The sequence below is a fragment of the Pelophylax lessonae genome (assembly GCF_965119305.1).
Source record: "Pelophylax lessonae genome assembly, chromosome: 1".
Taxonomy (NCBI): domain Eukaryota; kingdom Metazoa; phylum Chordata; class Amphibia; order Anura; family Ranidae; genus Pelophylax; species Pelophylax lessonae.
This window is the reverse complement of record NC_138768.1, coordinates 576641599-576654139: the sequence shown is the minus strand read 5'-3', so window position 1 is coordinate 576654139 and position 12541 is coordinate 576641599. Positions and strand designations below refer to the sequence as shown.

The window sequence follows — 12541 nt, the reverse complement described above, 5'->3', positions numbered from 1 at the left end:
AAAACATTTGTGATACAACATACAGCAGGAGTGTCAAACTCAATTTAATTGCAGGCCGCATCAGCATTATGATTGCCCTCAAAAGGGGCAGCTGTATCTGTAAGACTAGATGTCCAGAACATCCCCTACCCTTACATAAGATGTCAAGAGACTCTCCACATCAGAAAGTGAGTCCCCCACCATAACTAACATCACAATGCACCCCTCCCACCCCCCTTATCTTGTGCTGCTGCTGGGAAGAAGCTGTAGACATTGCTGTAAAACAAAAAGTACAGGGTCTGGAGGAGGACCAGAAGAGGGCTGGAGCTCTCCTGCAGCTGCAGGAGAGGTGCAAGGGCCACATGAAATGGCCTTGTGTTTGACACTCTATTGAATAGTGACAAGCCAGGTAAAATATTGGATGGGCATACAGGAATTGATCAGCCAAGACATTACAAGCTTCAGCCACAACATGTGAGCCCATCATTACAAGGAAAGGCAAATACACAACAGAGAGAAATATACCTACACTAATACACTACACTAGTAAAATCAATAAAAACATTTGAAAAAGGTACAGCAGTAGTAAACCGCAGTGACAGAAAAAAAATAAAAAAATCACCTGCAAGGCAATGTCATGCTGTGCAAGTATGGATACTGGCACATTATTAGAGACTTACCTCAGCGTGAAGTCCTCCAGCATTACGCTGTCACCGCTGAGAGGGCTTCCACATTTCCCGTCTTCCTTCCAGGTTGACGGCCTCCGGCTACATGGGTGGCTGGGAGCACGATGATGTCACTTCCGTGTATGCACGTGGGAGCCACTGTTTACAGCACAGGCTCTGAAGGTCCAGCACTGTGTGACGTCACCGGCTGCATACACTCTGAATGTCTCCTAAACAGTGCAACTTTAGGAGATATTCACAGTACTTATTATAGGCTTACCTGTAGGTACAAGTGGTTTAACAGAATTTACTACCACTTTAAGGGCTCGTTCACACCCTATGTGCATTAAAACTTACAGAGACATGAGTTTCACTTGCAGAGACATGAGTTTACATCAGTATTAATTAGTGATCAACTGATATCAGTTTTTCATTGCTGATACCTATATTTTGGCCATTGCATATCGATATCGGCCGATATTTTCGTACATTAAAAAAAAAATTATTTTTTTTACTTGACTTACTATTGTGGAGGGATCTGGAGGTCTAAAAGACCCCAAACCCCTCCTCTGCACTTAAAAGCATTCAAAACTCCAAGTTTGGCTGTTTTGAATGCTGTCATTTTTTTTAACCTGGTGCCAGTACCTGGAAGTGATGTCATGACATCACTTCCGGGTTTTTACATGGAGACCTGATCAGAGCCGAATGGGGCTTTGATCGGGTCTTCGGCGGCCGTGCAGGCTGGTTGCCCGGGTCTCCCGGTGGGACGAGAGACCCGGGCAAGCCGTGAAAGGCGGCAGGAGGGTGGGGGGAAGTCCCCTCCCGCTCCTTGTAATGAGAGCCAAGCGGCTTCTCAGCTGTATCGGTTGTTATTACAAGACAGCCGTCCGTCGGCTATGGACACCGGTACCGGGGTGATGCCTCTAGCTACAGGCATCACTCCGGTACAAGCACTTTCCGGAAATATCGGCAATATTGGTAACCTAAAGAGCCGATTTTGATATATCAGGGAAAGTGCATATCGGCCCTTGATATATCGGCCCTCAATATATCGGCTTTGCCGATAATCGGTCGATCACTAATATTAATTCACATTTCAGTGAGTTTTTATGCACATTGACATCAGTTTCATGAACGTCAGTTATGTGCCCTGTTCACACCAATGTTGATTTCATGCCAATTGTTTTTTTTTTTTTTGGTGCAGAAAACTGCATACACGTTGCAGATTCCTGTGCAGAAAAAATCTGCACAGTGTGGGGTGAACAGAACAGGGCACTTAGAGAACCATTGTTTTCTTTGAGCCATTGCAGAACGTTTTCAGAAAAACTTACGTCTCTGCACCATGGTGTGAGCGAGGCCTCATTGTTCCTTTTTATGGGTAAGAATTTATTTGTTGTCTATTTTTGATTTTAAGTATAATGCCTTTAAACTAAACATGTTCATTGTATAATTCTCTCTCTTTTTATCACTTGTAGAATATACAGTCAAGTTTGTTAGAAGCCCTGTACAGAAACCGATCAGATTTGGAAACAATATTTAGGATAATAGACAGTGATAGCTCAGGTAAGTACAGTTAAATTTCACTGAAAATAATCAGCAAAAATAATATTTAACTTTTAACATTTACATATTCATTAAACCCTGTAATAAAGCTAAAAGTGTTCATTATTATTGATCATTGTAGCCAGCAAAATAAAGATAATGAAAGCCAGGATTTAACCACTTGCCGACCGCTCACTCGAGCTCTACTGCGGCAAAGTGGTTAGTTACCGTCCAGCGACGTAGACCTACGTCGCTGGACCCCTCCCCTTGTGGGTGGCGCACACGCGCCGCCGGAGGCTCGCTCCCACTGTATTCAGTCACAGCGGGAGTCGGGCCAGGGGAGGAGCGGCGGCGATCGCCGCTGCTCTTCCCCGATCGTTGGGGAATAGAGTTTGGAGATCCGCTGGCTTGTGTAAACAGTAAGTGAAAGACAGTGACAGATTGCAGGATTCAGCATAGCTGAACCTGCGATCTGTCCCTGTTTCACTCAGTCACCTCCCCCACACACGTTAGTAAGCACCAGGCATACATTAACCCCTCCCTCTCCAATAAAATTAACCCCTTTCCTGCCAGTTTCATTTTTACAGTAACAGTGCATATTTATAGCACTGATTACTGTAGTAATGTCACTGGTACCCCCAAAAGTGTCAACAATGTCAGTCAAGGGTCCGATCTGTCTGCCGCAATGTCGCAGTCCTGCAAAAAAAAATCGCAGATCGCCGCCATTACTCGTAAAAAAAAAAAAAAACACCAAAAATGACAGAAATCTTTCCCTTAGTTAGTAAGCGCAAGCCAATCAAAATACGCTTATTGTGATTTTTTTTTACCAAACATAGGTAGCAGAAAACAGATTGGCCAAAAATGTAAAAAAAAAATAGATTTTTACATTTTTTTGGGGGAGAATTTCATATAAAAAATGTGAAAAATATTGTTATTTTTTCAAAATTTACGCTTTTTTTTGTTTATAGAGTAAAAAGTAAAAATTGCACAGGTGATAAAATACCACCAAAAGAAAGCCCTGTTTGTGGGAAAAAAAGGACGTAAATTTTGTTTGGGTACGGCGTCACACGACCGCGCAATTGTCAGTTACAGTCGCACAGTGCCGAATCGCAAAAAGTGGCCTGGACGTAAGACAGCAAAATCCTCCGGTGGTAAAGTGGTTAAAGAGGTTGTAAACCTCAGAAAAAAAAAAAAACTTAGAAAAAGAAAAACCTGAAAGACAAAGGCATAATGAGCTAGTATGCATCGCTCACAGCAGACATTTCCGGCCGTAACATGGCAGACATGTACGGACGTTCTTCTTTCTGGTTCGCATCCTCTGGCCATCTGATTGGCTGGAGGCGCGATTACATCACTCCCGCGCATGTGCGAGGGAGCCGCCGTTCACGGCACAGGGCTCTGAAGGAACGGCACGGGTGGCCCTTCCTTCAGAGCGCATGTACTGATGACGACATTGGCTGCATGCAATGTAAATATCTCCTAATTGGTGCAAGTTTAGGAGATATTTACAGTACCTATAAGTAAGCCTTATTATATAGGCTTACCTATAGGCAAAAGTCATTAAGGGGGGTTTACAACCTCTTTAATACAGATGTAAAAAATGTTGTCAAAGTGATACCAAGTGAAATATTTTTTTTGCCTTTTCTACCTTTGTATTTTGCATTATAATTGTTAATGTTGCCATATATATATATATATATATATATATATATATATATATACATGAATATGCATATATGCATCATATAATACATCAGCAATAAAGTGGAACTACACCTAAGTTGTCCAAATCAGTTTTTGCAGACAAGACATGCTATGTGTTAACTTTGTGGAGGAAAATATTTTCATCAATTAAATGAACACTATGTTAATTGACTAAAATACAAGTAAAACGAAAAAAATTCAGTTGACTAAAATATGACAAAAACTAAAACGGTGTTTTAGTCAAAAGCCTAAAGCCCCGTACACACGTCCCGAATGTCGGCCGAACGATTGCCCGTCTTTTGTCCGGTGCTGTCCTGTCGGCTGAAAACTGCACATGAATTTTGTCGGCCAACAACAGCCGACCGCAGAAGTAATGTCATGTGATGGTTAACTTTCCGTGTGTTTTTTCTTTTCTGAGCATGCCCAGTCTTGCTAATCGGCTGTTTGTCGGCCGAATTCTGTACTGACTGAGGAACAATCGGCCGTTCTGGTGTTGGCCAACAAAAATTTTAATGCCTGCACAACAGATTCTGTTCGGCCGAAAAGTCGCTGTCGGTTGTCGGAAGCATCATACGAACAAGCCGACAATCGGCCAATCGTTCGGCGGCCGAATATTTACGGCCGACAATCGCTACGTGTGTAAGGGGCTGTAGACTAACACTAAATCAAAATTTGACGTCAAAATTAACACTGGTTACACAGTATATCACAATGGCTAAATCTGTGTCTGTAGTGCATGTTCAAACCTTAATACCATAGCTAATAACATGTTGTTAGATTTTTACTCCAGGTGTATATAAGGAGTTTAAACATTTTAAAGAATTGCTTAAACAATGCATTACAATTTAACTAAACTCATTCAATTTTAGTTGGCTACAATGAATTTAGTCGATTAAATATTACTGGAAATGTTAGTTTACTAAAATACAACTATAACAATTCAGATGACTAAAGCTAAAATGGCATTTTAGTCAAAAGACTATGACTAAATCTAAATTGAAATTTGGCATCAACATTACCATTGCTGGTATAGGGTCCATACAATAGTGTGGTAAAGATTTTAAGGGGCTGCCAGACACAAAAAAAACAAAAAACATTTATATGGGACCCCCCCTCGAAATCCATACAAATCCTTTTCCCAAGCATTCAACTCAGCTAGCCAGAAAGGGGGAGGGGGGGGGTAGATCAAGTTTGCCCCCCCCCCTTCATCTCTTGAAGAAAAAAAAGAAAAAAGTCCCACAATGTGAATTAATTGTCAATCACATTATCCAGCAATGAGGATTCATGTCAATCATAATGTCAATGCTGCCCACCGAAAAATAAAAAAAACAATAAGACAATCCACTCCTGACAGATACTCAGCACAGATGGCAGATTCCCAGCTGACAGGTGAATGTAAACAAAGAGTAGGGTTATGCCTCGTACACACAATCAGATAATCGGATGACTTATCATTCGCATTTTTTTGCATGATACTAGTATCGAATTCAACAATGCGTACAAACCGTATGATTTTTGTCGTACGATTCTGGAAAAGCTTCCTGGTTGCGTAGCTACATATTGGATAGTGCAAAACAAAAACAATGGCAGCCAGGCTTTTTCGGGGTTATTTTTGTATTTCTGATCATGCGTGGTCTTTGGCTATCGATTTTTAGCGGACGCATACTGTACTGATTAAACAATTGTCGTTCCCTAGGCTATCGTACGACAAAGGTTTTCGTGTTTGTTTCTTCGGATTTTGTTGGATGAAATGTCGTGATCGGCTGTTGAAAGCTGTGTACTAATGATTAGATTATCGTGCGACCAATTCGAAAGCGACTTTTTTCGTACGATTTTCTGATCGTGTGTACGAGGCATTAGTGGCTTTTGTCACTGGTTATGGCCATTTTTGGTCAGTGATGTCAGACCTCCCTCTCCTTTGTTTAACCACTTCTGGACCGGAAGGATTTACCCCCTTAATGACCAGGCCATTTTTTGCGATTCGGCACTGCGTTACTTTAACGGACAATTGCACAGTCGTGCGTCGCTGTACCCAAAAATAAAATGTATGTCCCTTTTTCCCCACAAATAGAGCTTTATTTTGATGGTATTTGATCACCTGTGCTTTTTTGTTTTTTTTTTTTTTCTTTTTTTGAGCTATAAACAAAAAGAGTGACAATTCTGAAAAAAAAAAAAAAAAAAAACTATATTTTTCACTTTCTGCTTTATACTATAACATTCCCAATAAAAAAAAAAAAAAATGTAAAAATCTAAATTTTCCATCATTTTAGGCCAATTTGTATTCTGCTACAGATTTTTGGTAAAAAAAAAAAACCCAATAAGCGTATTTTGATATTTGCGCAAAAGTTATCGCGTCTACAAACTAGGGGAAAGATTTATGTCATTTTTATTTATTTAGTTATTTCTTTACTAGTAATAGCGGCGGAAGGATCGGATCCCTAACTGACATTTTTGGGGTGACCAGTGACATTACTACAGTAATCAGTGCTAAAAATATGCACTGTTACTGTAATAATGACACTGGCAGGGAAGGGGTTAACCCAGGGGCGATCAAAGGGTTACATGTATGCCTAGGAGGCATTTTCTAACTGTGAGGAGGATAGGCTTGAGGAATCAACACAGAGATCTGTGATCCTAAATAGAAGGATCACAGGCACTCAGTATTGATTCCAGAGAGAACAGTCTGCTGTGTTTATTACAGCAGACCGGCATTCTCTCTCCACAGGGAGCGATCGCGGGTGCAAGGCGGCAATCGCGGCCGCTGGTCCCGTGAATCAGCTTCTCCACTGACAAATGGGGGCACGCCCTTGCCCCCAGGATCACCGTACAGGTATGTCGATTCACGCAGCCGAGCCAGCCTGCTGCAGTATATATTCGGCGGGTGATCGGCAAGCGGTTAAATTCATCCATCAGTCTGGAATCCTTGGTTGACAGCTAAGTGAGCTAGGTGGGGATATGTCACTCGCTGTTAGGAAGCCGCTGGTTAGGCTGGGTTCACACTGGTGCGAATTGGATGTGGGTTTCCCACGGTTAACATAGCCCTGGGACAGCTGTGGAGCGGTTTGCAGGAAATTCATGTGCGTCTTCTGGTCCGTTTCAGGTCCAAATTCAGCCAAAACCTTGGACCGAATTCAGACCTTAAATGGTGAACTGGACGCACCAAATCCTCTGCTGTGAGCCGCTCTGCAATCCAGTGTGAACTCAGCTTAAATGTAAAAGTTCCCCCTGCAGCCAGAAGTTGAGCTCTCGGCTCATTTGTGGAACAGGCACTATTCAGATGAAATTCTTGGTCAGTCCAAATCCAAAGCTTAGTTATAATTCACTCTGCGTGTTATTGAAACGTGTTATTGTGCCTTAAAGCAGATCTTCAGTCACTTATATAACATTGTAACGCATTAAAATATACTACCTTCTTCTGCTCTCTATTACGCATTTGGAATTTTCAATTTTGTGTTTTGGGTAGCAAAGGCCTTTACCAGCAAGTACTTGCCCCCTTTTGATTTTTCCTAACCTAAGTGCCAATAACATCACCTCAGCCTGCAGGCTCCTGAGTTACACGTCACACATCCCAGGAGTCTACAGGACCAGTCTCCATGTGCCCCATGGCACATGCACAGTAGGGGCTGGATGTGACTGATCAGGAAGTTACAGTAGGCTCCCACTTCCAGGATGGCAGTGCAGGACTGAAGACATTCGCTGAGAACTTTGGATTCTTTGAAGATAGTGCTGGACTCCATGGCCTAGAAAGTGTGTGTGTTTCATAAGTCAGCAGCTACAGTACTTGTTGGTACTAACTTACTTTTTCAATATCAAGTTCATTATCAGTGAGGCGAGAAACCACCTTAGTGTACAGAATAACTAGACTCGCTGCAGTGCAGGGGCGTTGCTAGCTAATGTAACAGTGCTTTTGGATGCCACTTAACCACTTTAGGACCGGAGGATTTTCCTGCTTAGTGACCAGGCCACTTTTTGCAACTTGGCACTGCGCGATTTTAACTGACAATTGCGCGGTCATGCAACGCCGTACCCAAACAAAATTTAATTTTTTTTTTCCCCCACAAACAGAGCTTTCTTTTGGTGGTATTTGATCACCTCTGTGCTTTTAAGTTTTTGCGATATTAATAAAAAAAAGAGTGAAAATTTTGCGAAAAAATTTACATTTTCTACTTTGACAGTTAAAAAATATCCAATATATTACATTTTTGTCATATATTTAGGCCAAAATGTATTTAGCTACATGTCTTTGACAAAAAAAACTCTCAATGAGCGTATTTTTAAGCACTTTAAGACCAGAAGATTTTACCCCATTCCTGACCAGGCTATATTTTGCGATTCGGCACTGCATTACTTTAACAGACAATTGCGTGGTTATGCGACGCTGAACCCAAATGAAATTTACATCCTTTTTTTTCCCCACAAATAGAGCTTTCTTTTGGTGGTATTTGATCACCTGTGCGATTTTTAATTTTGGAAAAAAAGAGCGACAATTTTGAAGAAAAAAAATATATTTTTCACATTCTGATATATAACATTCCCAAAAAAAATTTATAAGTCAAAATTTTTTAACATTTTAGGCCAATTTGTTTTCTGCTACATATTTCTGGTAAAAAAAAAAATCACAATAAGCGTATTTTGATTGGTTTGCGCAAAAGTTATTGCGTTTACTAACTACGGGAAAGGTTTGTCATTTTTATTGTTTATTTTTTTTTTACTAGTAATGGCGGCGATCTGCGATTTTTTTTGCAAGACTGCTACATTGGTCTACGTCACTGGACACAGGAGAGCCACTCTCCTGCAGTAGTCTCCATGTGAGCAGTCGGCAAGTGGTTAAACGTAATCACACCACAGCACTAACAGTTCATTCATCATTGCAACGTAGCCCCTCCAGCCTCCTTCACAGTCCAGTGCTCCAGTGAGCACTGGAGGGGCAGAGCAGAAAGCCAGTGACTGACAGTCACGGGTCTGCTTAGAGCAGAGGAGGAGAACTGAGCGATCAGCGGTGTTTGATCGCTTAGTTCTCACTGCAAAGCTGGCGGGGGACAGTAGCAGCATTGGATTGATGCTGCATCCACCTAGGTGAGTATAAATGTTTGTTTTTTGTAAGCCCAAACTTCTCTTTTGATATTTGTGCTAGTCCTTTCCTAAAAAAAAAAAATAGTGCAAACAATGCACAGTGTGATCACTGTACTACAGGAAAAGTTTAAATTGTTTACCTAATGGATATTAGAAATAATTGTGCACAGTTTAACTAAAGTCGGCCATACATGGATCGAAATTTAGCCAGTTCAGCAGGGACCCACCAAATTTTGATCCATGTATGAGCCAGCTGGTTGTTACCAAGTTGATCTATTGATTGACTTGTATACAACCATGATAAATATATGTGAGGGAAGCTGCGCTAAGTTACAAGAACCATATGTGATAAAAAGTCCAAAAAAGTCCCAAAAAATATAGTATATATTGATAAATAAAGAAGTCCAAACTTCAACCGAATCTCCACAGGTGCAAATAATGGATGTTTATACTGCTTACCAGATGCAGCAGTGTAGTATGCCTTGAACACAAAATGACCAAGCCAGATGGAAAACCTTATGGGGGATTCCTCACCAACGATATCCGACCCAGGAGCACAGATTGATGGATGTTGACATAAAAAACATACAAAAAAACATAGCGTGATACTGTATAAAAAAAGAGTATAAGATAACCGCTCCCGTGTGTATCAGAAAAGGAAAGTGCTGATATAGACCACCATCGCAGGCTGCTTACCAGAAGTGAAAATATGATAGGCAGATCAATCTATGTATTCCCAAGTGAATGGAATGTTACACCGTGAATGGAGTCACCACCGCACTCACAATCCAATTACCAGGTTCATGCAGGTAAATCAGGTGTAAGGCAACCACTCAATTCAACTCGTGACACCGCTTGGACCGTCACCATATATCACAGCTTACCAGAAATAGTCAACTATATTGCATGTATCCCAAATCCAGATGTCACTGGGCAAGTGTTCCTAATATCCCTTTCACTGTGAGTGGTCCGGTCCCTTGTCCAATGAGGCTGACCCGCATATAGGACTCCGATGATTACATATAAATAATGATAATAGAGAGCCCCATAGTGTAAAACCATTTAATAAGAAAAATGTAAAAGAAATGCACTTACAGATAAGTACGAGTAATAGCGCTGAATCGAAGCCGCCAGCCGGACAGCTTCAAACACACGCCTGAGCGTCTCACAGAGGTGACGTCAGCACGCTGCGACTGACGTACGTTTCGTCAAAAACTGACGTTCTCAAGGTACGAGCGGCGCACTGACGCCACCTCTTTAATAACACAACACAGAGGAGAGGATCCTCCCCGCGCGACCCAAGAGCTGAATCCCACGTCTCCATCTTAGCTATGGTCTAGAGGTTATTAGACCGCCCCACTGTGCAAATCTGTTAGGCTTAATTAGACAGACCCAGACTGTCAGAGATAGAATAATATATTGTCAATTACATATGTATGAATAGAGGGGTTATACACTACATATCTATATCAGAATTGTGTCAATGTCCCAACAGGACTACTGTGGGCAAGAAAGCTCTCAGGTCCCGCGGAGACCGCCTCTTACATTGTAAACGATAAATTAATACAAATACCATATTACATCATAAACTGATTCAAATATAAGTACATATTTAGAAAAAAACGCAGATATATAAAAATCTAAAAATGAATACACAATTTAAACCTTAAAAATATTATATTGGGTACCATATGGCATCTCACCTGCTCTCTCAGTTATAGGTATTACTTATACAGGTATTGTATACAACCAGCCTGTCAAGTTTTTTCTGAGCAATCGGTGCCACCTGTTATACCCGGCAACTCTGATCATTGTACTCTGAAGGCGGGGAAGGCTCTCCACTGTCAGAATACAATACCACAGCGGAGTTGATTCCTCCAATCACCTCAAATATGCGGATGGGGGAATTCGCTTTTTTTTTTTTTCATCCTGCTACTTGAATTTAAAAAAAAAATGAATCATGTAATGCCAGCTTTACAGTTAATACTCATATATACTAGTAACAAAAGCAATTAGGCAATGTATTTAGACTTACTACACTATAATTAGGATATGTCATTCTTTCTGTTTCAGGGCTCATTTCATTTGAGGAGTTTCATCACACTTGGAAGCTACTGAGTTCCCACTTGAAAATAGAGGTCAGCGATGATGCCATTGCTAACATGGCCAGGAGCATAGATTTTAATAAAGATGGAAACATAGACATCAATGAGTTCCTGGAAGCCTTCCGATTAGCAGACAGACCTCACACTGAAGATAAAGAGCCAGATTTGTGATACAAGCTCCTTCGCAAGTAAACCGCGTGACACAGTTCAGAGCCGCATCAAAATGGAGAAACAATACAATCCATTGACTCAAACAATGTATACGATATTCTATATGGAGAAAAATTCAACATGTACAGATTCATCATGATTTATCAAACTCCCATCAGTACATTATAATTATGTATTATGGTATGAATGTAAATATAAAAAACATAACCCGTATTTTACATATTCTATAAATAAAATTACATGCTATAGTCATCAGAGGTAAGAAGGTAAGAGTCCGTTATTGCAATTCATGATGTGTTTCCTTTACATACTTCTGACTATCGGTTTAGGAGACGCAGGAGAAGTTGTGTCCTGTAGCTGGATCTCGCCCGTGCAGAAACACCGACCGATTCAATGCCTACCCAGCCCGCACAGCTTATGTGCCTACAAATAGAGCACTAGATTTGTTTTCCATTTATTCCCGTTTTATGACGGAGACTGGGGAAATACAGTGGGGACAGAGCCACCCTAATTATCTGTGCAGCAACCAGGGAGCACTCAGGACCTAATGAGAAGATTGAGTCTACCCATTTGTCTGGGGATACTATAAAGCTGTTTTTGACATAGTGGTGAAACACTGGTCAAATTATAAGGTGAGAGGCCATCCATCACTGGTGGTGGGATCGTGAGCACCTGAATGATCCATTGCGGCAGCTGCACTTATTTTGGCACTTTAGAGACTGTTTATTCACTTGAAATCACTTTAACGCTAGCACCTTGCACTTTTGATTTATCTTTTCAATTGATGCGATTAAGCCGATTTTGACATGTTATTTTAGTGTTCATGCTAAGGTGTCATATGGACACATATGTTTTATGTTGATTGATTTGTTAATTTCTTCAACCCACCCTTTTAATTATTGCACCTTTGCACAGCAACTTTTGTTATTTGCACTGCACAGTATTTTTTGCTGTTCGAATAGAACAGCAACTTTTTGTTATTAGCACTTTATTGTAGCGCGATATCATTTTATATATTTATTGATTAATTGGTCAAACCAACATCTAATATATATATATATAAAGTGTTAATGCCTTCCGTTCATTTTGGGCTGGAGGGCCTATTTTCTAAGTGGCAAGGTGATGTCCCAGGCACTGAAGCAGAGGACTGGAAAGATGCTTGGGAATACCCCTTCTTGCAATTGGTTTCAGCCAAAGACTGTTTAATCCAACTCAAAATTGTTCACTGGGTCTGACACCACAAAAACTGAGCAAAATCTATCCAGGTGCTTCTTCATGCTGTTGGAAGTGTGGCAGTGGAAA

General features: G+C 40.9%; 1 protein-coding gene across 1 annotated transcript in view; it reads left to right on the top strand.

The window, feature by feature from the left end:
• The window catches only part of PPEF2 (protein phosphatase with EF-hand domain 2), an 82881-nt gene extending 71510 nt beyond the window's left edge, over nucleotides 1-11371 (top strand). Inside the window, exons 16-17 of the mRNA XM_082243947.1 lie at nucleotides 2120-2207; nucleotides 11037-11371. Coding sequence (XP_082100073.1) covers nucleotides 2120-2207; nucleotides 11037-11239 — 291 coding nt within the window. The 3' untranslated portion in view covers nucleotides 11240-11371. The remainder of the gene's footprint in view (nucleotides 1-2119; nucleotides 2208-11036) is intronic.
• Nucleotides 11372-12541: the final 1170 nt, after the last annotated feature.